This window comes from Apteryx rowi, unplaced genomic scaffold (genome assembly GCF_003343035.1).
Source record: "Apteryx rowi isolate R43461 unplaced genomic scaffold, aptRow1 scaffold_27, whole genome shotgun sequence".
Taxonomy (NCBI): Eukaryota; Metazoa; Chordata; class Aves; order Apterygiformes; family Apterygidae; genus Apteryx; species Apteryx rowi.
Window position 1 is genome coordinate 423,024 of NW_020449085.1, and position 26,128 is coordinate 449,151.

A 26,128-nucleotide genomic window follows, 5' to 3' on the forward strand; every position below is an offset into this window, starting at 1 on the left:
TTAGTCACTAAGACTGGTCATCTTCACTCTGCAGTCAGTCCCTGAATCCTGGGGGTATTCTTGGAGCTATGCCTAGCACTAGAACAGATCCAGCCACAGCAAGGCTCGCATGTCTCCCCTGGTACCAGAAAGGCCTCCTTGTGGAGGTAGGGACAAACCAGTCCACCTCGTTGTGCTCCTGGGAGCTGGTGGGACCAACCAGCATGTTCAAGAGCTGCATCTAGTCACTACCTGCTGACCTGCAGGGAAGCATCTTCAAATTGCCCTACTGAGACAGCCTCACACTGGCAAGCTGCAAGCACTTCACAGCACAGACAGGAATATGCTGTTCACCCACTAAGCAAAGGAAGCCACGTGCCATGGGTCATCACTTCCCCCAGGCCACAGGTCACCAGGTACAGGCCTTGAGCAGACTACAGGGGTGGCCAGCAAGAGCTGCTCTGCTCCAGCTAGTAACACAGCCGATGGGAACACACAACCTGCCATCTGACCCATGGCAAGCAAGGACAGCCTACAAAGATGCATCCACAGGGAACTAATATCCATTAGTGCTCTCTAGCCAGGTCCTTCTAGCCTCAGCAGCAGGTGCTTCTCTCAAGCCATCTGCCTCCAGAGTCCTTGAGAAGGCTGGGATTTTAGGGGGATGAGACAAACATCCAAATGCTTGCATGCTGTGCAAGACCTGAGCAGCTCAAGCTACATCAGGAAAAGCTTGCTGCAGTTGATCCAAGCACACACTGCATGTACATCTCCCTAGGCAGTTATGGTCAGGGAGAGCTGGAGGATCAGCATGCCTTGCACCCTGTTGAGGAGCACGCAGGAAAGGATAGGCACTGACCCTCCCTGTTGCTTAGAAGGGGCATTTCAACAGACATGTCATTTCAACATGTAGTGTTCTGTACTCCCCTGGGCCTCAAGGCAGCCTATGCTACAGCTCATGATGACATACCCAGCTAGCAGACCTCAGCAAACAAGCATTTCTCCTTTTTCCAGAATGGCAGTGGGTTGTGCTGCTCTGCTGATTGGGTTTGAGCTAGCCAGGGCAAGTTAGTGCTGACCATAGTTCACAAAGTCACTTCCAACAGCATCTTGGCCCAGTTCACCCATCAGGTGTGTTTTAGAGATAATGGCTACTCAGCAGGTACCTGGAGGAGCCAAGAACAGCTCCCACCTGCATTTTTCTGGGTAGGACAACATGCTGTCTTGGGGAGAGTCTGCTCAGTCCTGCCTGCCCAGTCAATGCCACCACAGTCAATGCCACCGGAGTTTAGGAGAACACCACAGCCATGAAAACCTTGCAGAGCACTTCACATCTCTCTGAAGCATGGAGATTGCCTGAACAGTTATCCTGGTGAGTCCTATGTGACCGCCCCAATAAACAGGCAACAAGTTATTAGGCACAGAAAATCTGTCATCATTTCCAGCCTCCCATCCCAAGAAGGGTCTAACAGAGCTTGGCTGCCACAACACAAAGTCCAGGAGACTTCACAGAGGGGACCCTAAATAGCAGGCCAGGGCTCAGGAGCATGTAAAGGCAGGATCTCTGCACTCCGGTAGGTCACATTGGTGCCCACTGTTCAGTGCTCCTGGGCTCAGCCAGGCACCCACACACTTGCACAGCCCAGTAAACAGCAGCATCCTGACAGGAGCCAGGTACTTGAGGAGGAGCATGCCACCCAAGCCTGCCCCCAGAGGAAATACTCCACATTCTCTGCTCTCTAGGGCCAGCTCTCTAGGGTCGCAGCTGCTGGGACCAGCCACATGTGCATCCACAACAGCAGGCACTGCTCAGGAGAAGCAGTTTCCCCCAAACTAGCCAGGGCAGCAGTCAGGAGGGAAAGGTTGGAGAATTACTCAGAGCACTGACCTCCCTTTCCATCGATGGGCTCTGCCTCCATTCAGTGCTGGGATGTCTCAGGGTCCTGCTGGACTCCTCACCACCACATAGACACAGAGCAGAGCTGGGACTGTGCTTTCCTTTCACTGCTCACTTGGGCAGGTCCCAGCTTCAGAGGGCCACCACCATAGTCTGCTCACAGCCTCCAGACAAGGCCACTGCCATGGGTGGTGATGCAGAGGCTGATGGCACCTTGGCAGCCCATCTCCAATGGCATAGGCAGCTTTGAACTTTCACTCCATGATCTGCTCCCTGCCTTAGGAACATCTACCACAGGCAGGCTCCCAGGCTCTGGCTACCCAACAAGTTAACCAGATCTCCTACAAGCACCCAGTGGTGACCACCAACAGCCTCACCCATGTACTTGATCCACGTACCCATGGATCAGGCACTCCCATGTTCATGCCTTGCTCTCCAGGGCAAGTCCTGCCCATAGCAGAGTCCTGCCTTCAGAGGTGCTGCCATAGCTGGAAGCATCTCTTTGCTCAGAAGAGCTCTGGGAGTACCGAGGGCCTCAGCACCTCCTACTGCCTGCTCAGAGCTTGGGTTAGAGGCACTTCAAAACAAGCAGTTTTACATCAGAGACAACACAGCCTGACTCCATCACATTGCCACTAAATGAAGCCCTTTGCCAGGTCTAAGGAAAACAAGACAAGCTGTATCCTTGCCTCTATCCTTGTGTCAAGCCCACCCCTTTTCCCAGGGGACCAACTCAGCATGTGTGCATCCCACAGTCCTGCACATCCTCCAAGGACAAAGGCAGCCCTGGGCCTCATCTTTGATGACTCCCCTTGCCCCAACATCACTACCACACAGCAAAAAAGCCTATCCAGAACCACTGCAGGAGAAATACAAGTCAGACCAGAAGCATAAGGCCACACTAACCCCAAGACTTTAGTTAGAGTTGGCCACAGCAACCATCCTCCCCACCAGCTATTCCCAGGCAAGACCAATTCCATCCCTCCCCAAGATCCCAAGTTCCTACGCAACTCCCATTCGTCCCAGGCTGCAGATTCCCTTCATTATGGCTCACAAGAGCTGCACCCTTCCTGTGATTTCAGGCTGCAAAGAGAAGCCAAGCTCAAGGTAGAAACTGGCTTCATTTCCAGTAACTGGAGAGGAAAGAGGTGAGATTAGACCCATCATTAAGGTCAGGTCTGTCCCGGTATGCAATCCTGAAATAAAGTGACTGGCAAGTGCTGTTGTCTAACGTGCCCAGTAGAATTTAGTTGTGTGCTTCAGCTATCACATCACTCACCTCCCCCACCGTGTGCCAGGAGTGAGGTCAGGGTGTATTTCTGGTTGCCCTTGAAGGGTTGTGGTTGGGGAGAGACAAGGTTTCTTTCGCACCAAGCGGCAGGGTTGTCTCTGCCCCGGCTCGACCAGGCTACTCCCCACCAACAGGTGGGACCTGGCCGAGCCTGGCTCAGCTGGGAGGAGCTGATGTAAGATGGTGCCATGCTGTGTGTGCCATGTCATGTGCTGCCAAGTCGGAGATGTGGGTTAGAAAGAACGCCTGGCATTTCATTCCCCAGGCTCTGGTGGGTGGGTAGCGTGAGGCCCATGCACTGGGTTGCCAAGGAGATATGGGCTACAGAGATGGGCAGAAGCTTGCAAATCCCATGGTGCACCTTGGAGGAGAGATGGTTACCTTACCAGTCTTTCCAGACGTGGCTGCCATCATGCTTAACACTTCTAGGAATGGAGCTGTAGTACAGCCACTCCACTAGCTGCAATAAGGCATCACTAGGGTGTCCCATCTCCAGGGACAGCTCTGAGCTTCAGGGCTAGCCTGCGCTGGCATCATGGCTGGAGTTCACTAGGGACATCAAAGGAGGGATTTGAGAGAGGGTGGGAGGAAGGGAAGGCAAATGGGACAATCTTAAAAGTCAACGGAGTTCCCATGGGCAGAGGCTTTTAGCAGTCAGGCTCAGGTCACACTCACAGCTACATCAGCCTGTTGCCTGGAGGGAGCACTGCCGTGACACAGCAGCACAGGAGTAGCAGTCAGTCTAGTCTGCAAGCAGCTTACCGAGGGCTCCTGGTGTACAAACTGAGGCCAGGCCAGCCTTGTGCCACCTCCTGCCCCTCGTCGCTCACTCCAGCTCTCCGAGCAGTTCTTCAAGAGGTTGCACAAGCGGATGACAGGGCAGCCACTTCCTCTCTTGCTCACTACCAGACTCCAGCATGGAGCAGCCAGAGGATGAGCATCCAGGAAATTGAAGCTTAAATCCTTTGCTACAAGCTCTCAGCTCAGCTACTGCCTCTTACTATGTGCTCTCCCTAGGACTGATGGTTACAGAGCTGCTACAGCTCCAGCCATCCCCATGAACTTCCTCCAGCTAATGTTGATCCCAGGAGGAGGAGGAGCTGCTATCCTGGAGAACAGTATATGTCCCCCATGCCACTGTAGCAAGATGAGCAGGCCCCCCACCAGCAAGAGCAGAGGGCTCAGCACACCAAGACCAAGGTTAAACCTTTTAGCCCAGTTCATGAGCAAAAGTCAACTCACTGACTCACTCCACCCTGCCTCAGCTCTGCAAGGGAAAGGACTCCAGCCTACAGATCAGGCAGTTCAGAACTGCCAGCCTAAGTAATGTTTAACTCCATAAAACTTTATTGGTAACGTATACTGCACCAGAATGTCTCCCTGCGAGGTCACCACCAGCTCGAGCACAGCACCGTGAGGAGCAGCTGTAACTGCTCAGCCTGCCTGGCTGCTCTTCAGCAGAGTGCTGGGTCCAGCCATGGCCACAGCCTGGAGGTGCTACATTGGCTCCCTAGGGCTTATGGGCACATCACTCCTTACAGACCTGTTTAGGCCTCAGGGTCACTCTTCAGGCCAGAAAACCTAGACAGCAAAACTGTCTGTCCTGAATGAGTAACCTGTCAGCTGGATGGCAGGAACTAAAACTCAGACCCCAAAGGGAGATGATCTGGCTGAAGGCCTCCTTGATACCTCACTGTTCCAGCAGAGCAGGACTGTTCCTCCCCCACCATACTCCATGAAGTCTTGGGTAAGGGTCTAACCCTTGCACTCAGTCTCTGCACATAGATGACAGTCCTTGAAGGATCCACAGTAATGGCTTCGCCTCCCTCAACCATCTCAGCCAGTCCAGAGAGGGCTTTCCCAGCCCTTCCTGACTAGGGCAATTCAGCCACCAACAGCTCCCTTAGCTCTACTGCCCCACATGAGGGGCAGGGAAGGGAGGAGAGAAGAGAAGTCTACTCTCCTGGGCTGCCCAGGAGCAGATCATACACAGAGATGCTCCAGCAGCCATGGGCACCATTGATAAGTGTTGGACACAGCCAGCAAGCACAGCTCTTCAGCTGGGAGTGGCCAATATCCAGTAAAGGACCAGCCTACCTGGAAGAGCAATCTGGCTCTGGAGGCCCTTGGAACAGCAGGCCAGTGCCTGGTCCCACCCTGGGCCCCACACACTTCTCACCTACCCTGCAGGAGCTTCAGCCCAACACTAGCTCACTGGCAGAAGGACAAAAGCAGCAGAGGCCTGCAAGTGGATGAGGGGCAGGACAGACAAGTCTAGGCTCGCCAGCAGCTTGCATCCCCTCTGGTTTCTCCATATTGCATTGAGAAAACATGCTTGGGTGGAAGCCAGACAGTTACACAGTCAAGATGCTTGCAGGAGCAGGAGGATGCTGAAGGGCTGACTGAACTGTCAGCCAGGTGGACAAGGTGAGAGGACACGGCTCCTCTTCCTTTCAAGCTAAGCAGGGAAGAATCAAGCTAAACAGACACCCTGCTTGGCAGGATGGACAGAGAAAGGGTTAAACCCTGATGCTCTGTGGACTAAGCCCAGAGTCAGCACTGCCCTGGCTCCCCATGACACTACTACAGGAGCAGAGACCAAATCAGATAGAGCGCAGCCAGTGGATAACACCAAGCAGGGTAGGGACAGGGTTGACAGGTTCTCCTATTCCAATTGCCCCAAACCAAGCACCTTAACCTGGAATTAGGAGAAATCATCTCAGTTTGGGCTTTCTCCTTGCATTTCCAGTTTCAGAGTCATTTATGTTCAGCAGGGGTGTTGGTCTCGCTACATTAAAGCACAGACATCCCTACACCTCAGCTGTCAGCAAGCAGATCCTCTGGGATACCAGGCAGCCAGATGCACCACCGTCAGCATCTCCATAGGCCCATATACAACTCAACACTCCCTCTAGCTTGCATCCACAGCAGCTAACACCACCCATGAACAGACCTCAGTTCTTTGCTGTGGCAGGACTCTGATAACTCATGTCCCATAGGACATCCACTTCAGCTTCCAAAGTATGTCCAAGTCATTTAGCCCAAGTGGGTTCCAAGTGAGTCCCAGCTTCAGCACCAAGCTAAGCTGCTGCCTTCACTGCAACTTCCAATTTCAAGGAGGACATTTCATAGCTATTTTATTCACTGTATGTAGCATTTCCTCACAGCAGTCCCACAACACTGTTCTTTGGCCACAGAGACCAGCAGAGCCAGCCAAAATTGAGCATTGACTTTCCCCAGCTGCCTGCCTCTAGCAGGGAAGCAGGCTGGACCTGCAGGGCCACAAATCAGTGCCGAGCTCCAATTGCACTCAGGCCGCCTGTTTACTCGGTAGCCAGTGCTTTAATGTTTCCCCTGCGGTTTGTTCAGGGCTGGGGGCCTCACGCACTTCAGCCAGGAAGAGGCTTGGCCCAAGAGTCAAGGTGCAGAGGCCAGGGTCAAACCAACCAAGCAGAGACCCAAGAGGGCAAGCACCAGGGGATGGGGAGAGAGGAGAGCACAGTTCTCAGCAAGGGAGGCCAGGAGCAACTCACCTGAGCGTGAAGAGCAGCAGCTGCAGCAGCAGCCGCTGGGTATGTGAACGMGGCATGGGGGATGGCGGGGGTTAGCTCCGTGGTGTACAGTGGGTAGGGAGCCCATGCTTCTGGGGATGCTGGAATGAGAGCTGCTCCAGTCAGGTCATCTAGACAGGAGGACACAAGGTGATAGCATTTTAGCAGCTGGCCCCAACAGCCTACTTGAGACTGGATTTTCAGTTCAAAGCCAAGATTCTGCACTGCTGTCCCAGTGTTGTTTAAAATATAGCACTGAGATATTCTCCTGCAGTGTCACTGTGACCAACTGTTCCTCCAGCTTCCCAGCCTTGCCAGGAGAGCCCAGGAAGACAGATCCATCCCTGCTGAGGGCCCCACAGCACATGGCATGGGGTCTTAGGCAGTCTGGTACCTGCACACGGCACTGGGCTGGTGCTGCAGGATGACAAAGAAGGTGGGGCTCTCAGCACCATGCTATGGGCTGCCTGACAAGTCGCAGCAGGGCTGCTTGCCCCACAGTGCTATGTTGGGGGTGCAAGGCACAGGACTAGCCCTTGCTGCTTTGCACCTAGAGATGGTTTAAGCACTTGAGTGGCATCACTTCAACTACAAGAAACATCTCTTGCTCTCCCAGTGTTTGCAGCATTGGCCAGAAGCTTTACTGGATGCCTGTTATTCTCCTGCAACCAGGGTGCTGGCCTTACTGCACTGGGCAGGCTTCAGTCAGACTATGTGGGTAAGAGGGATCCTTTCCATCCTGGCAGCACCAGGTCCCAACACCAGCACTCCTGGTGCCAGGCATCTCCCAGGTTGGACCAGGCACTACCTCAAGCTGCCTCCCAGCATACTCACAGGGGTCTCGTGCAATGAAGTGTGCGCCCAGGGCAGGGTGGATATTGGTGGGGTTTGGTGTGGCCATCAGCTTGCTCTTGGCCATCTTTGTGTTGGCTTTAGCAAACTCTAACCGCAAGGTCTGGGGGTTCTCTGGGTCGAAGCGGATGCCCTGCGGCAGGAGAAAGCATAGGAGTCTCTCAGCAGGGAGGTTTCCAGTCCAAGAACAGGCTGCATCTATTCATGGAGCAAAGCCTAACCGGGGAACAGAGGCCATCATGCTGCAGTCACATGCCCACTGCAACACTCAAGCTCCCACAGGCTTGTGTTTCCACATTCAGCTGGCCTAGGACCACACAACCAGGAAAGGGCCCACTACTACCACCAAGATGTGGCATATAGCATTGCTCTTTACACGCAGTTCACCAGCAGGCAGAGTAGTGACTGCTACCAGTGGTGGTCAGGGAAGATCTGACTTTGCCGGAGCCGAGACAGGATGCTCCAATAAAGACTGGGCTGTGGTGCTGCCACACCTACTGCCAGCCTGGGCAGAGACACAGCCACATGGCCACTGCCTGAGGCAGGGTCTGCAGCAGGGCAGAGCCATCTCAGTAGGTTTTGCTGTCTAGATCCCGCTAATTTCTGCGGGGCCACTTAGGATGCAGATAGCTTGGGCTGTACCTGCCACATTCCTCATGTCCCTTTTTGAGCTGCAGCAGTTTGGGAATGTGGTAAACATGCTAAGGAGCCCTATACCAGCCAGCTTGGGCCCTGCCTCATGTCCTGCCATGGAAACAGGAACATGGGAAGGCATGTTTCCTTATTCCATGCCTTCCTGAAGCAGGCACTTTCTAGTTGCAGAGGTCCTGGCAGGCCAAAGTCCAGGGCTCTGCTGAACTGCCACACACTTTTCATCAGGACATTTGGTAAGCAAAGCTTTAACAAGGCCACCAGCACCAAGCAAGTCTTATGGCCATATGACAGATAAGCTTTGCCACAAGACTTTTCACTATCAGACTAATCTGGTGAGCTCAACCTAGAGCCTCAAAAGCTGATGCTAAATACAAGTCGGGCTCTGTGTGCCTCAGTATAGCATTACAGGGTGTCAGCTGCATATTATCCTATGGCTGCAGGTACCTAGGAACTAGCCTGGCCTTTCCTATATTACAGACAAGGCCAGTGTCAGTCTAGCCCACAGCAGGGTTAGAAGCAGCTCTAGGTCTAGCTATGGCAGGGCATACAGCTAACCTGAGCCCTCCCTGGGGCCTCCTGGCATATCAGGTACTCACGTTTAAGGCGTTCTTTGCTGCTTCAGCACCAGCCCGGCTGTCAAAGGTCACAAAACCAACTGGCTAGAAGAAATAATGCTGATTTCAGTTTGGGAGCCTCTTCCAACTCTTCAGACTACCCTGCCAACCTCTCCACCCCAGACAGCTTACAGCAGTCGGAAGAGACCATCTGAGTTTACAGACGTCCCTTGCGCAGAGCTAGAGGTCTAAGACCCCTGCTCTCCATCTGTTCCCACTATAAGAAATGCTTCAATGTTCCTACATGTGGGGGCACTTCACACCCCAGCAGCCCCCAGCAACAGTCCCCCTTGCACACAAGTGTTTTAGTTCTGACCACAGTTATCTTGCCAGAACCACAGCCTTAGTTAGGATGGGATAGGGAAGGTTTCTGCCAGCACAGGGTTTGAGGCTGAAGCATCAGGTCTCATCCAGCTGAGGGCTGAGCACAGGCAACAGCCCATGCAGCTCAGAGTGGCTACAGAAGATAGACACATTCAGCACATGCCGATTGCTTGGGGCCACCAGGACAGGGTGTGTGAGCATAGTCCAACTGTGTACACTGAACACAGATAATGCTCCACATAGTGAAATGGCATCCATTCCACTGTCCGTCTCAGCAAGTTTAGTTTTCTTCTAGCAGAAGCCAAAAATACCCAGGCAGGAGGAAAAAGGTACCTGCTTTGATGTTAGCTTGATCAGTGACCCTTCATAACCCTGGAGAAGGGAAGAAAACAAGTCAGTGTCAGGTTTCCGAAGGAGCAGAGCTGCAAGCAAGACGTGATATGACAGCTTCAGAGTTCCTGCAGCACCATGCCCCTTGGAAGGCAGGGTTTGTAGCAGGGGGAGGTACATGAACCCTTCTCCAAAGGAGCTGGCCTTTTCTTCCCCACCAAAAGAACATATTGAGATTAATCTAGGAGCAGAGCAAGTATCTCAGCTAGTCCATTCTGTCCCTTTGGGAAGAAATCTGTTTTCCAGCTCTTCATGAAGCTTCTAAGATGAGTGACCTACCTGGCTATTGCCTAGGGAGCACAGAGCACCCTGTGCTAGAGGGGTGCTAACAACAAGGATTCCTCAGAAAGAGGCTCATTTTCATGCAAGTCTTCACTGGCCGTGCATCTGGCTTCCCAGGTCTCGCACAAGAAGTTGGAGGCAGCAACAGGTCAATTTATACCCAAAGTGCACATTACTTAATTGGCACAACATGGGTCCTTGCCCAGGTACAGCCAGATCACCTGCACGAGCCACTCAAAACCAAACACTGAGACATGCTGCTGCCCTGACTGGACAGACTGCAAGAAGAGTCCCAGGACATTACCATAGCTCTGGGCACAGACTGACTCATGGGTCCTAGCACTTGTTCAGCGATGAGCCACCCACTTTCCCCAAGGACAGCCCACCTGCTGTAATGCCATGGTTGGTGCCCCAGATCAGACAAGACTGAGTTGAAGCATCCCAAAGCAGCACCCTGAGCAAACCACACTGCCTGCGCAACCCCGGTCCACATGTGCAGGGTAAGGGATAACTCACAGAGCAACTGGTGTTCACATCCCCTTTCCCAAAACAGACAGGTACCCTTCAACTAGTATAGCCCAGCTGAAGGTCAGATGATGCAGGGCAAAGGACCCTCAGCACAGGCCTTGTTCCTCAAGTAACCTTTCTGCAGCTTATTGTGCTATCATATGGATTAAGTCCAAGTATTCAAGAAGTTTCTTCATTCGATCCTCAGCAGCCTCAAAGCAGCCTGTGCAGGTGCATGGAGCAGCTGCGTGGAGCCACAACTACTCTTTACAACAACTGAAAGCCCCAATGCATGGAAGGAGGAATGCCATCCCAGTCCTTGGTGTGGCCAGAGGGAAAGATCCAGTAAAGGATGGACAGTTAAGCAACCAGAGCCTGGTCCATCTGGACACGTCCTAGAGCCAAGGAAGTACCCAGGGCTAGTCCAGTTGGGCAGCAGGGCTGAGCAAGCAGCCTTCACTGGAGATGGGATGATTTCACCAACAGGCTCCAAAGGAGGTTACCTAGCTGAACACAACCTGTGGGATACCATTCTGGCTTCCTATCAGGTTCCCAAAACTGTCACAAAAGGTCCAGTTTCCCATTTCATCCTTGCTGCCCTCTGACAGACTTCTTTGGCTGCAAGGTTGGCCACAAGACAGCATCTTTCCCACCAAAGGCCAGGTTTGAAGGCACCTAAGCAGAGCCAAGTTATAGATCTTATTTTCTCTCTCTCTCCCCTTCCCACTCTGCTCTCCTCCCATCAGAAGGGGCAGGTCAGTCCACTTCTCCCACAGCTGCAAGCCTCCAGTTCACAGCAGCCACACTGAGAATGCAGCCCTGCAGAGGCTGCTCACCCAGCACCCCAGACAACACTCAGAGCTGCACGCTCCTTAGAATGACATAGGCAAGATAAACCTTCTTACCTTGAATGGTCGGAAGAGCAGGTAAAGCTCTCTGGGTTTGATGTCCACAGGAAGGCCACTGACAAACAGCGTCCGTACCTAGGGGAGAGGCCAAAGAAAGGAGATGTTTAGTACCAAAGGGGGAGCAGACTGTAGAGCATGCTTCAGAAGCTAGGTGCAATGGAGGTAGGTCACCTGACACCAAAGGCAGCCTTGCCAACACTAACACTCCCCTACATTACAGGAGTTTTTTCCTCTGTCAGATACACCAAGTCCTCTCCTTATTTCCAGGGAAAGATTTAGACCTTTACAAGTTAGAATCAGGACCATAGGAGAACAAGTTTGGGTTGAACAGGATGTGGACAGCAGCCCCATAGTCCTTGACTGGACCTTAATGCATGCTAAAACTTGAGAAGATTACTAGAAGATCATACATTGCCAAATGCACGAAAGCAGAGGTTGACACACATCAAAAAGCTCCAGAAGAGACCGATAAAAGCCCCAGTTATCTCTCTAGCCCTGTCTACAGGATGAAACACACTCACATGCTAGACCTCCTTTCCTTAGCCCATCCTAGAACCTCTTTTCAGCTATTGATTGAAAGCCACCTCACCACCATATATGCATCTTGAACTTCAGGACATTGTTGTGAAGATTTGGGGTCCATTCCTGCTCCTTTCTCAATGCAGAACAGACCCTTTAGACGTCACTCCCAAGCCAGCTATTATGGTGTCTTGCTGTGCCCAACCAGAAGCCAGCTGTAGTACAGCAAGTCCAAGGAGGCCACTCCTCTTTCCAAGCTGTAGAAGTCATGTATCACCCCCAAATGCACTTGGCATGCAAAAGCACAAATATAATACCAGAGGAAGATTTCAATAAATAGCTTTATAGCTCACATGAATAGCCAGGAAAAAGGAGCAATACTAAAGGCACATGACCTAGAAGCATTGCTTGACAGTCAGACCATCACAACCACCTTCTCCCTGCACTGGGAGCTGTTGGCTGCCAGCCTATTTCCATAGGAAGCTGCATGTTGCATCTGCCAAGACTTCTTGTAAGTCAGCACAGAGCTGAAAAGGGAAGCTATGCACTACAGAAATCACCAAGACACAGGTACAGTCATTATCAAGGACCAGGAGACTGCATCATAGCTTGGCCAGCACTGACAGAGAAGAGAGGGAGGACAAAAAAAAAAAAAAAAACACACAGGAAGATGGAGCTCTATGTTCCTTGCTTTTCATTACATGGAGATGACACCCACTCAGCCAGTCCCAAACAAGCCACAGGAAGGTCATGGGACAACACTGATGCCTGAATGCTCAGAATGGCACCAAACAGTGCCAGACACTTCCAGGCTGTAGAACACCACAGCCATCAGCTGGTAATGTAGCAGGACCAGGAGCACAGTGCCAAAGCCCATCTCCTGGCCTGCTTCTAGTCTGAAGTGACCCTGTCACATTTCCAGGGCAGATGCATACTGCTCCCACATTTCAGTTTTTGCTCAGCCATTTCCCCTTCCCCAGGGAGACTGAGTTGTATTTAACACCTCGTTAAACCTCTTTTCCCACAAAACCAAGCAGCACACGCTTGCCCTGCTCCTGCACTGCAGCCTGAGAACATAGGAACATGCATCAAAGCCTCTGCACCCTATAACTTTGGGGGCAGCCAAACTCACACAACTAAAGGATGTTTCAGGCAGTCACGCTCCCAAAGGCAGGAAAGTTTCTCCTGTTTCCGGGAAGAAACAGAAAGAAAAGCACCTGCCCCGAGCTCCTGTATCCAGGACAGTCCTGCAAGGGCAGAGTTACACCCTTCACATCAGCTCAGGGAGCAGCTTAAGCCTCCAGGATAGAAAATGATCATGAAAGCCTTGGCACCCATTGTCCCTCTTTCTCCCCACACCTGCTGAAACTGAGGGCTGCTATGCCCCAGCTAATGCCCCAGTGGACTCCTGCCATCCCCTTCCCCCCTGCCATTAGAGGGCAGAGCCCTTCTCTAACCCAGTATCTCAAGACTGATGGAAGGATGCAGCCACTGAGCATCCCTCCTTCCGACACCAGCATCCTCTTCCCCAGTCTCTGCATACCCTGATCCCTTGGTACAGATAGCTTTACCATACACCCCAACTTTTGTTTTGCCCTGTTTAGGGAAACAGGATGCTACCTGGAGCACTCCAAAAATGCTCTGCATGCCCAGATTCAGGCCTACAATCTCCCCACCCAACCAAAATTCATGCCTACAATCTCCCCACCCAACCAAAATTCATGCCTACAATCTCCTCACCCAGTCCAGCACCTCATTTGGTGCTTCGGTGCATCACTCCAGGGTCAGCTCATGCTCAGGTAGAGCAGGCAACAGCAGCAGGCAAGCTGAGAGCACCTCAAAGACTTTGGTGCTTGCTGCTTGGCAATGAGGAGTGCCTCCTGTACATTCCCAAGAGACGCAGGGCCATCTTTTACAGGGGAAGAGTGTGCCACTACACTCCACACACATGTGCCTTAGCCATGTGAAAGCACCGTTCCTTTTCAATATTTCAGGATTTGAGCATGCTTAGACCCCAGAATGGATGTTTCTTCCAAGCAGATAGAAATCTGCATCCCTGTTGGGTCTCTAAATGGTCCTGTGATGTGTTGCTCGGTAAGTCTTTGCGACAGGCGTGACAGAATGGAAGACATGCAGTTGCTTGGGGAAGGAGAAAGTCAGTTACTCAGAGCCCTTACAAGGGCTTGAACAGAGCAATGCAGGTGCCTAGGAAAGCTCTTTGTCAGAGGTAACAAGCTCCTAAAGCTGTCCCTGTAAGTCACTGCCAAGGACAGGAGCAGGATACCTTCTCTTGCAGACAGAAGACATCCCTCAACCTTCAGGCCTGGTCTCTCACTATCCACAACTTTGGAGAAGAGATGCCAGCCAACCCACAGCATCCATCAAGGACTGATATTGCCCTGAAGAAAGTCTGAGGAATCCCAGGACAGCCATTCCCCAAATATTACCAGCTAAGACCTTCAAATAAGTCTTCCCCAGGGGTATCAGGGCAGATTAAGGAAGGTCCCTGCCCAGAAGAGCTTGTTAAGAGATGAGATCACATGGTTGGTTTTCTGAGACCTCTGCAATTCAGCACATCCATGACCAATCTGGAAAAGGGTAAGTGATAAGCCAAAGTTGTTCAAGGAGGTGAGGCTGAGAGAGACCTGGGTTATACATTCAAGGGACATGAACAGAGCAAGATAAGTCAGAGGGAGGAGATCACCATCAAACCAGGATCAGGTGTACGCATGTGACCAGCGGCAGCCAGAAAGGGAGGCATCTTGCCAGTCTAAGCCCACGGTGTGCCCACATCTGGTGCACTGTGGACAGTCCTGGTTCCTGGCCCCAACCCCCCCCCACACACACACACACCTCACCCCCCCAAAAAAACCCCACAACATTCAAAGATTAATCCATGGTCCAAGCTCTTGCACACATGCCAAGACAGACATGGTTTCTGCTTAAACACACCTGCCCTGCTTTAGCTCCCTGCCACCAAACACAGATATCCAGCCACCCCACAGAGCAAGTCACAGGACAAACAAATAAAAACCCATCCAAACCTAGAGTAGGAATTGCCCAGGCCAAAGCTCACGTTCAGCAGGAGCTTGGAGATGCTGCAGAAACAGCTTTCCAGGAATACCTTGTTCATAGGCACTTCCTTAGACTTTGCTCCTGGCCACTTGAGATGGGATACCAGGTCAGAACAGCCCCATCTCACCCAGAACAACTGCTCTCAGCTACCCTCCCCCCACTCCCAGGAGAAAGAGGGCAGTGAAGCAGGGAGCAGCTCTTCCTGAGGACAGCCCAGCAGGGTCACACTGTCGGAGGCCCTGCGGAGAACACTTTCCTTCCCCATCCCTGCCCCCTCAGGGGATGTCCCCAGTCCAAACACTCAGAGATGGAGCAGAGCCATGGAAAACAGCATCTGTGCCAAAAGGGACAAGACCAACTAGGCCATTTCTTAAAGAGGGAGGATCCTAGCATAGCTCCCACACAGGAGCAGGGAAGGACAAGGACAATGCCATTAACCACTCAAATCAATGGCTCTAAAGCAGTCCTTACACAGCCATATCTCCCATAACAGACATGAGACACACGTCTAGGTATCTAGTGCAAGCACAGCCTGGTACTAAGCACCAAGGCTCCAAAAAGTTAAGCAGCTGTGCCTGCCTCTTCCTACTGCAGCTCCATCCCAGCCAGTCAGTGTAAGTTTTACCCTGTCCACCTCTCCCAGAAAGGCCAGATGCTCTCCTTTAAATAAAAGCTCTCAACACAGAGTCCCAAGCAGAGCCAGACACTGCCCTGCAGCACCCAGCAAGGGTCAAGGTATGTCAAAAATGTTAGATGCAAAGGCACAAGTACCTATCCCCTGTAAGGCTGCTCTGGCAGTTTTCTAGCACTGGGATTTAGTTAAGAGACTGCTCCAAATCCTCTTGGAAGCAAGTGAGGCGGGATCTCCCCTTCTGCAAGATTAATCTGTTATCTGCATTACCTCCAGCCATGCTTCTGCACAGCTGTGGCCACTCCACCCCCTCCCCAGCTAGCCAGGTCCTGGGTCCACTCTGCCAGCTCCTGGAGCACACAAGCCTTTACAGCCAGAGATTAGCAGATGTCCAAGGGCAGCTCATCAGGATTTCAGAAGCAAGACTGTGCTGAAGTGCCTCATCTATCCCTGTGCCACCAGACAGCCACCCTCTCCAAGGAAACTACCCCCAGCTGCAGACAGGTACATGCTGGTTTGCCCAGAGCCACCCCACTCAGGCACACCAGCATTTCCATGGGAACAGCGCTAAGCTCTGCACTGAGCCTTTTGCCTGTACCACCAGAGCTCAGTACATCAAGGGAGCCCAGCACCATCCTGCAGATGACAAGCTCCCACACAGCATCCCAAAGGCAGTCCCTCCCTGGCCGACAATCCCCTGGCCCACACACGAGGTCCCTGAGTGCTCAGCCCCTGACCCAGGCTGTCCCATAGCCACCAGCTTCCTTGCTCAGAGGCACAGGCACCACAGCTATTTCCATGGGAGGACCTGCTTTGGGAAAAGCCACTCTAAGCACCAGTATGCCAACACTAGCAATGGAGAGAGACGCTTTTTGGAATGGCTGCTCTGGTGATCAAGACCTACATGGCTACAAGCACAGCCATACCATCTCAGGCACTGCTTGCAGCACAGAGCATCCTGCTCCGCCACGCATCCTGGGAGGGATGCAGGGCTCCACTCTGGCACCCAGCTCCCTGGGATCAGGACAACAGCCCCAGGGTTGCTTGCAGAGCCACAGCAGCACTGCCAAACCCCAGTCCTGGACGCAATGCAGCTGGGGCCACTTGACGCGAGGCTGCTGGAATGCGGCAAGCCTGCAGGCTGCTCTAGGAGCCGGGACTTATAAGGCACGGCTGCAAAACACGGGGAACCGAGCTTGCAAAACAAGGCTGCAGAGAGGGAAATGTTTGGGAACCCAACCACAGAGATTAAGGACTTCACAGTGGCTGGTGCCCTAATCTCACTGCTCCAGATCAGCCCAGAGCATGAAGAGTTCCTGCCACTGCTTTAGGAAGACCTAGTGCTGAGCAGTTTTGCTCCTCAGCATGTAAACCCCCCAGAAAACATAGGAGAAGGGGCAACTGGTGCAGAGAGGTTGATGAGGCTGATCTGCTGCCAGCTACAGCTTGGCAGGAAGACAGAGTGGTCCCAGTGCTATGGAGTATGCCTCCTGAGAGGAACAGCCTCATTAACAGGTTCCTTTGCCACCCCATGCCTCAGTTTCCCCACCACCAGCACTCAACAGTAGAGAGGCTGCACAAGCTGGCTGCCTGCTTGCAGCTCCAGTGCTAGCAGAGTTATAGCATCCTTGGACAGTTTGCAGGGCCAGCAGGCAGGCTGCTGCTGAGCCCAGGTGCAGGATCAGTTCATGGGGCTGTGCTTCCTGGCTGGAGCAGAACAGCAAAGGCCACAGCAGCTGTGGCAGTGGGAAGATGTTCCTCCAGGCCATATCCCTGGAGAGGAAAGCAGCCTTGAACCACAGTCCTCCCCCAGTACTCAAAGCAAGGAAGGCTTCAAGCATGTTCCTCTCAAATTAGCCTTTTGCATGAGACACTCGGGACAACATCCTACTAGTCCAGGGATGGGGGGACAGGGATATAAGGGGCAGACTGCAAGAAAGCCCAACACAGCTGAACACCAGTATTGGGCCCCCAGGCTGGGGTGTTTTACACAACTCCGCTTATAGCTGGATCAGGGCCCCTGCCATGAACATTAGCTCTTCCCCCACATTGAGCAAGGGAATCTTAATGGGGCTCAGCCCAGCCACTGTGGTCAGGGCAGGAAGGCATCTGAGCGAGGAGGGAAGCAGGGACAGGCGCTGGTTTCTGCTCGACTGAGCAGGAAGCACATGGGTGAAGATAAGTCCAGACATAACGGGACAGCACCCAAGATTAGGCCATGGCCCAAGCAGAGGAAGCACCACCGGTCCAACTCTGTGCTGGAAACTTCCTCCTGCTCTCCACTATTGAGTCCTGTCCCCTGTCTTCACAGCACCCCACAGGGAGAATATCACCCATGGGCACCAGGGCCATAGCAGCAGGTTCAAAGCTGTTGAAGCATTTGGGGAGGCCAGAGAGGGTTTGCCCCTGCTCCCAGGGGATTACTCTCCCAACTAGGCACACCAGGCAGGGCTTCCCCAGCTCAGGAAGATATTGGCACAGCAGCCTTCCCAGTCTGCCATCACAGCCCCCAGCTTCCTGCCTTGCTAAGAGATGTGCTAAGGTAGACTCTCACAGCCAACATGCCAGAAGATGCTCACATTCATGCTTGCACTACACAGCCCATCACACTGAACTCCTGGCTCCAGTGACATAGCAAGGACAGGAGGATCCCTGCAGTAGTAAAGGGCCTACAGACACCTTTAAACATCAGCTGGAGCTGCTAGACCTTACACAGGGGGATAGCTCACAACAGCACACCACACAAATCTGTCACAGACCACCTCCTCCTGCCTGCACCTACAAATTCATTTTCCTGGCAGCAGATGCAGAGATGAGACAAGTTCCTGCCAGCCTCTGCCCCAAGCATGAGACATCAGCCTGGATGCAGGACCCTCACAAGGTATGTTTGAGGACCCACGGAGAGAACAAGACATCTGTGTCCAAGCAACTGGTCTCTGCTTCACCCAGACAGAAGCTAAATTCCCAGGCATCTTTTGGTCCTATGCCTGCCTCCTCTGCTCGTGTAGCCACAGAGGCAGGATATGGCCAGAGAGGTACATGAACCTCTTGAATCAGCCCAGTCTGGAGTGGCACATTGCTGGCCAAGTCATGGCCCCATGGAGCATGCCTGACAGCTCCACAGCCCAACACCAAGACAGTCTTCCACAAAACCAGAGCAATGGTGAACTTAGAGGTTGTGACAGCTTTCAGGGGTTAACAGTGGTTATGGCAGTGTCACCCTAATTGCAGGGAGCCCTTTGGGGACACCAGTAGGCAGCCAAGCACCCCCAGGACTGGGGCACTACAGAGTTAGCCCAGCTCTGGGCAAGACATGGCTACTTCTCAGCAGGGAGCAGCTATGCCACCCAAAATGGACCAGAGCTGCCAACCCTAACCAGCAACATGCCCTGACCTCCCTCCACACCACAGGGCACTCTTCCCCACAAGACCTCAAGTGGGCACCCAGTGCATTCAATGTAGCAGACAAAGCAGATATGAGACAATCAGCCCAGAAAGACAGCCTGGGGAGCAGGACAGAGTGTGCAGTAAGAATGGATACAGCACACAGTACAAGCTATAAGGTCCCAGCTAGAAACAGAACATATCCCAGCCAGTCCCCGATTCACATCCCACTGTGAGAGACCAGGAGGTGAAGCTTCCTCCCCTCCTCTGGCAGCTCCTAGAAGAAGTGGGTGCTTGCTCAACATCCATGCTTGCTCTGCACTTCAAGCCACTGCTGTAAGAACTAGCCCACAGGAACCACAGCTCAGCCCACTTTCAGACAGACCCTGGCCTGATGCCCTTCAAAGCAGATGACATGTGTCCCCAGGCCAACAGCTTCTGACCTAGAGCTGAGAACCAGGACCTGAGCTAACATTAATGCAAGAACCCATCACCACATCCCCAGGTGCATGGTAAGGCAGGAGGGAACATCTCAATTAGGAGGTGCAACACTTCCATAACCACTTCTGGGCTATGCAGCAGGGCTGGAGATCCTCCGTGTGGGCAGACTGTCCCACTGGTCCTTGGGTTTCCACCAACTACAGCCCATGCCTGGGTAAGCTGGGGCAGAGCGATCAAGGAGAGCATTGTACAAAGTCAGCACATGCAGTCCCATGTGACTGTCATCTAGAGAAACCCCCACCAGCAGCCACTGGGGCACATCAAGGCAAGGCAGAATCTCATACCTATGTTCTGCCTCCCTGTGCTACTGCATTTGGCTAGTTGGGCTCCAGACTGTTCCTTCCCATAGGACACACAACAGAGGTCAACATCTTGTCTCTGTCCACAGGGCTGGGTGCAGGAGATTATCTTCACTAGACAGATAGAGCAAGCCTCAGCAGCATCCCTGCTCCTGCCTCCAAGCAGCAGAGCCAGTGGATGAGCCCTGGGAACAAGGAAACCCTCACCACACCAGAGCTCTACCTGGGATGTGCCAAGCAGATCCCAGAGCTTGTGCAAGTGCTCCACCTCCACATTCATCTACCATCTGGCCACTTACCCCTCTCTGGCGGTGCTGACTCAAGGGAGGCAGCAGGGCCAGCGACAGGCAGCTTTCAGACCTCCCAGTCAGCCATGACCTCACATGCAGTGGGCAAAATGCCCTTGCTAAGCACATGGCATCCACTCTTGCCACACCAAGGGAAGGGTCACCTGGCACACAATCCCTTACAGCACCAGTACCACTGCCTGTAGCACCCCAGGATCCCTCCTCCGCAGACACACTGCACTGGCTCAGGATTACAGCTAGCCTGACACACACTTCAGTGTATCCCAGATTCAGCATGTGCAGCACTGGGGCTGCATCCCATTGCCCTGCTCCCTCACCAGGTCCAACCACACAGCATTCAGCACCCAGGAGGAATTCAGTTTCAGACATCCCATGTGGCATGCAGGTGTTTTACAGCACACCTGAATTCTTCATGCTTGTGGCCTCTGACACACAAAGCATCCTCACATAATGGTAGTGTTGCTACAGGAGGTACTTTCCTATTCTGGGGGTGGCCTGTGATGTACACACACCTCAGGACTTCCTCAGGGAACAAGCTTTTGAGATGACTTGCCTCCAGATCTGATAAGGCTACCAGGTCTCAGCTAGTATCTCATACTTCTAGAGAGAAGGTGCAGCCTGACTTCTTTCAGAAGAAAGAAATGGATCAAGCCACCAAGGAGACGACCTGCTGCCATTCAATTCACCACATTTACAGCTGCTCCAAGGAGTTCAGACAGTGTCAAACCAGAAGGCACCATTACAGGGATAGCCAGAGCTCCCTGGGACTCAGGGCCATTCAGCTACATAACAGGCAGCCCGAGGTCTGCCTCACAACAGATGCCTCAGGTGGGTTAGCAAGAAGGTCTGAGATATTTTCCTGCAGGAGCTCTTGCTCCTTCCTCTGAAGCACCTAGTCCTCAGCAGTGCTGGTGAGAAGAGCTAGCCAGATCTGGCACAGCCAACACTGCACTGCCTCTCACTTGCTTTGGGCAACAGAGCTGCACTATCCTACATGCCATTCTACAGAGCAGGGCATTGTCACCAAGTTAAATCACTAAGGGAAGATGCTCAGCACCACAGGTGAGGTGTTGACCATCTCACTTCCATACTCACCTCCTGGTGAGTCTTCAAAGCTTTCATTTCAGGCACTCAGGAGGCCCAGACAGAAACATGCAACACTCCATGATTCAAGTAGCTCAACCTTCATGACTTGGCAAAGCTTAACACTGCCAAGACGAGCAAGTCAAGAAGAGATTTTAGTTCCTCCAAGAGCTTCCTGCATCTGTTCTGGCATGAGTTGTAATTGACTTCACATAGCACCCATTCCTCTAGCAGAGCCACGAGAGAGGACAGCAAAGCCTGAACCACTCTCAGCTACCCTCCAGACATCTCCTAAGGCATCCTTCCTGCTTCACCCATCTCAATGAGGGGAAAGCACAGCCCCTTGCTAGTTTCTGACTATGATAATAGCATGGCCCTTCATAACTTCTGCAGGCTACTGCAACACCCAAAACTCCTTCCTTATGAGGCCACATAGGGAAAGCTCTACTCAGTACCTCCTCAGACTAGCCAAGGAGGAAGACTCATTTCTGAAACAAGATCTCATTTACCAAACTAGCTACACAGCCAGGCAGCAGGAGGAAGAGCAGTTACCCTGTCACAGAGATTATTTGGGATATTGATGTTCAATGCAACTTAGAGACCAGGCAACCTTGCACCTGAAAGGGTGAGAAAGGAAAAGGAAACTATCCTGCAAGGGGTATTTACAGAGGCACCAGAACAGTGAGATTCCCACATCCCTCCCCCAGTAAGAATAGCTCAATGATAGACTAAGAGGAGGTCTGGGAACACACCAGTTCCCAGAACCTCTGCCTGCATGGTGACTTCAGGGTATTGCTCAGCCAATAATATGTCACTAACAAAGCCACATTTAACATGGAAGATACTTTTATGATGCATGAAAACAGCTCTGAAACACCATTCTGGTTCAGGCAGATTGAATGCAAGAAGATTAGCAAGCGGTGACCATAACTACTACACCCTCGAGCTCTGTGTAGCAAAGAGCAGCATCAGAGTCATTTGACTTCAGAAATTATGTTAACCTTATTTGTTTCAAGTCAGAGAATTACAATCCAGGCATGCAAGAGGTATCTAGGTCCACTCAAGCAGAGATTACAGAAATCAAGAGATGTCTGGCACCAGTCCATGAAGTGCTACAGAGACCCAGCATCTAACACATGCCGGCTCACCAGCGGCATTTCTGAACGGTTCTGGCAGCTCCAGCATGCAACAACTAAGAAAGGCCAGGAACGAAGTACTCGCTACCCTAGCCCAACCAAAGCTCAGCCTATCCTCCCAGTGGAAGCAGTCTGGGAGCTAAGAGCTTTCTGCCTCCTGTAACAGGGCATTCTCTAACTCTAACTGATGTCATCTACAGCCCTTGCCACACACCAACAGGGAACATGATCCTTTCCCAGCAGAGCATGGCCATGTAGCTTTTCCTGGTCCTTGCCTGTGCTTAGCCCAACATCCTCTCTCAGATCTCCAGCACAGCTTCAGGTTTTTCTCCACACTCAGCAGCCCCAGATGTCCAAGTTCTGCTGTGACAGCAGCCCCCACGACCCTGCTGCAAGGAGGCACTTGAGACTCGGCCCCTTCCCTTGAAGGGGCAAAGCAGCAAGAAGACACATGGGATAACAATGCACTCCAGCCACCTACTTTGGGACCCTAAACAAAAGGCTCCAAGTTTTCCTTGCTCCCCAGTGACCTCCTGAGGAACAAGGATTAACTTTAGGCTTCCAAATCAGTTATGAGCCATAGGACCGGAGCAGAAGTGACACGTCTGCATTGAACATCCAAGACTGTGGTGGTGATAGGGGTAAACGCAAGAGGTTTTATTGCAATACAACCATATAAACACAACACGCAGTGTCCACAGTAAGCAAGCAAGCTCCTCTGGCTGCCGGAAGAAGCACTGCCTGCAATGAGTGTGCAGCACCTAGACAGCCGACAGTCTCGTACTACCCCTCCGGAGGGCAGGGATGTATGCTGTCACACAGATTGGCGGCTGCCTGGAAAACTAAACAGAAGATAGCAGTAAGTGGCGAGGTATTGAATTTGGGGAGGTGTCTGGTGAGGAACAGCAGGGACTGACATTAGGCCCTGTTTGTTTAACATTCCCATTAATGACCTAGAGAGGAGCAAGAGACATTCCTGTCCTCCCCATGTCACTGGGCAGGAAGGGGCTGCGAGATCCAGGGACTCACAGATTAGATAAATTGGGCTGAATTTGGGAGCTTCGCTCTGCTGTATCTGGGGCACACGTCTCCCTTCTGCAACTGCTCTGGAAAGCAGCAAAGGAGACTCATGGGCAGACTGAGTTGCGTCCACAGCACCAGGATCCAGCGGCATCATCCACACAGCTCAGGAAGATATTCCAGCACACCCTCCTGCTTATGTTGGCCTGGAAGGATTCAACTTGGCATTAAATGTAAACATTGCTACAGAACCGTTTGCTCCCCTGTATCAGGGATGTGGCCAAGAGCTCTCCCCAAGCTAGCCCAAATTCTGGCCAAGCCAAGACCCTGAACACAAGATCATTCCTAGTCCTGCATTAGCTTCTTCTGCCGTGAGAAAGGGCCCCTGGTCAGCCAGAAAGGAAAAACAAGCATTCAGAGGGCTCCCACAGGCTCAGAGCAGCCACCGCAGAGCCCAACCCACAGCAAGTCACCCATGGCATTATTTGTGGCGACAGCAGGATCCCGGAGGGGAGAGGGCTTTCCAACGGCAATCCCACCAGGGATGGGGGCGGGTCCCAGCCGGGCCGACAGAGCACTGCACTGAGGAAACACAGGGATGAGGTGCAAGGCGCTCTTTGGATGACACCCTGCACCGGTCCCAGCTTAGCGCCACCACCTCCTAAGCACCCTCTGCTGCCTTTGGGGTGGTCAGTCTTCTGCTACACCCTCTGTTCCCCCGGGGTGCAGGGCGGCAAAGGTGCCCAGCAGGGCTGGGGACCATCTGGCAGGGTGGGCTGAACCATCCACCTCCCCACAAAAACAGAGGCGGAACGACAGAGAGCAAAGGACATTTCCGTTCAATCACCATCACAGGGCCAGCCCCATTCCCCAGGGTGCCATTTTTTTTTCTAAACTAGGTTTTCCAGCCACCAAGCACCACTCTGGGGAGGGCCAGGTTCCCTTCCTCCTCCCAAAGGGACAGGATTTTCATGCTCACAGGTGCAATAAAGACACACCAGTTTCCAGCACCCACTTTGCCAAACCGTAACCCAGGCAGCCCTTGGCAGCAAGGGAACAAGCCTCCCCCAGCTCACAGAGCTCACCCGGCCACCACCCACAAGGTCCCAGCCAAGACAGAGCAATGTCGGCTAGGACGCTCCAAGCAGCATCAATCATGGGGAGTTTTGCAGGCCAGTGAATAATTGGATCAAGGATCCGCACTGAGTCTCCTGCACATACATGTGCAGTCCATGAAACCCCTGGTACAGAGCCTTCCTGCACTACGGGGCCTCACAGGGCCCCAAACCACCCAAATACTCTCTCTACCCACCCACACCAGTGTCACCCAGTGAGGCCAGGAGATGCCACCAGCTGTACTGCAGCCGCATCCTCCCGCGCTGCCTAAGCCCTGCTTCGCACAGGGGAGGGGGAAAAAAGCTACAGCCACCACATCATTGCCACCCGCTGATCCATCCCACCCTGTTCCCCCCACACCAGGGCTGGGGGTGAGGGGGGCACGACGGCCCCAAAGCAGCCAGCATGCGGGGCTGCACAGCCCTCCCGGTGGGCGGCGGAGCAACCCGGGCGCCATGTTGCAGCGGCAAGAGCGCACGGCACGCTCGAGGAGGGCTGGGGGAGGGGGCAGAGCACCTCCCCGGTCCCAAGGGCCAGGCGCGGAGGACTGCAGCAAAACGCTACCATGCCTGGGCTTTTTCCAGAGCCATCTCCAAGATGGAGGGCAACACACAACCCACTGCGCCAACGCCTCCCCGAGGAGTGGGACGAGCAAGATGCTGCGGTACCCGCAATACCAGCACCTAGTCAGCAGCTCCAGCAGCCGGAGGGCAAGCGCACAGTGCTGCAGGCTTGGGTCCAGATGCTTCGGCATGTGGCTGGAGAACAACAAGCCCTGCAAGCCCTCCCAGGATGGGGCCCAGCAGTACCCAGGCTCCTACTTGCAACAGCCGTCTAGGGGACGAGGATCACTGGCAAGGTTCTTCCCAGCCCTCCATCCCCACCAGGCTGTTGGCATGCAGGGAGTGGAACAAGGGCTCCACCACAGTGGCCCAAATTTATCCCTAGCAGCTCACATAGGCAGAGTCGCCTCCATTCGCAGCAGCCCAGTCCTTCCATCCACGGGGGCACCCTGCACCCAGGGCACCCTCTGCCCAGGGTAGCCTCCACCTGGGGACCAGCCATCATGCCAAGCAGGAGGGAGCAGGGACCTGCCAGTCCCCTGCCTCAGGGGGCCACAAGGCCACCAGGCAGGCGAGCGTGCTCTCAGCCAGGAGCTAGAACTTGCCCTGCCCAGGCTGCCAGTGGCCCGGCCCCCATCCCCAGTCCAAACCCCACCACCGCATCCCCCTTCCCGGACAGCCCCAGCGCCCGCGGTGCTCCAGCCCCGACGCCCTGGTCCCCAGGTCCCTGCCCGGGCTGCTCCGAGCGTACCGTGCCACCCCGCTCCCCCGGGGAAGCCCCGACGTCCCCCGGTACTCCAGCCCCGGCGTCCCATCCCGGCTCCCCAACCCCGGGGCGGCCCCAACACACCGTCTCCAGTCCGCCGGCGTCCCGGGACTGCAACCCCGACGCCTCGTCCTCAGTTCCCCAGCCCCGGTCCGGCCCGGGTCCTCCAGCCCCGACGCCGGCTCCCCAGCCCCGACGCCCCGTTATCGGGTCCCCGGCGCGGCCGGTGTCGCCGCCCCGGTACCCTGCCCCGCCGCCCGGCGCCGAGCGCGCCGTCCTACCTCCTCCTCGACGTTGCCGCTGCCGTTGGTGTGCTCGGTGTCCTTGTTGAGGTTGCTCATGGTGGGGTGCCGGGGGCGGGGGGTGCCGGCTGCTCCGGAGCTCCGCGGGGCTGGGAGCGGGGGCCGGTGCGGGGCCGGTGCCGGTGCGCGGGGGCGGTGCGGGGCGGTGCGGGGCGGTCGCGGTGCCCTCCCGGCTC

At 53.8% G+C, this 26,128-nt stretch overlaps 1 protein-coding gene across 1 annotated transcript in view; it reads right to left on the reverse strand.

Moving 5' to 3' along the window:
- Positions 1–26,069, reverse strand: part of RBPMS2 (RNA binding protein, mRNA processing factor 2) — a 32,535-nt gene extending 6,466 nt beyond the window's left edge. Inside the window, exons 1-6 of the mRNA XM_026068396.1 lie at positions 25,932–26,069; positions 11,247–11,324; positions 9,496–9,534; positions 8,821–8,883; positions 7,553–7,703; positions 6,701–6,849 (exon numbers count right to left, since the gene is read on the reverse strand). Coding sequence (XP_025924181.1) covers positions 6,701–6,849; positions 7,553–7,703; positions 8,821–8,883; positions 9,496–9,534; positions 11,247–11,324; positions 25,932–25,991 — 540 coding nt within the window. The 5' untranslated portion in view covers positions 25,992–26,069. The remainder of the gene's footprint in view (positions 1–6,700; positions 6,850–7,552; positions 7,704–8,820; positions 8,884–9,495; positions 9,535–11,246; positions 11,325–25,931) is intronic.
- Positions 26,070–26,128: the final 59 nt, after the last annotated feature.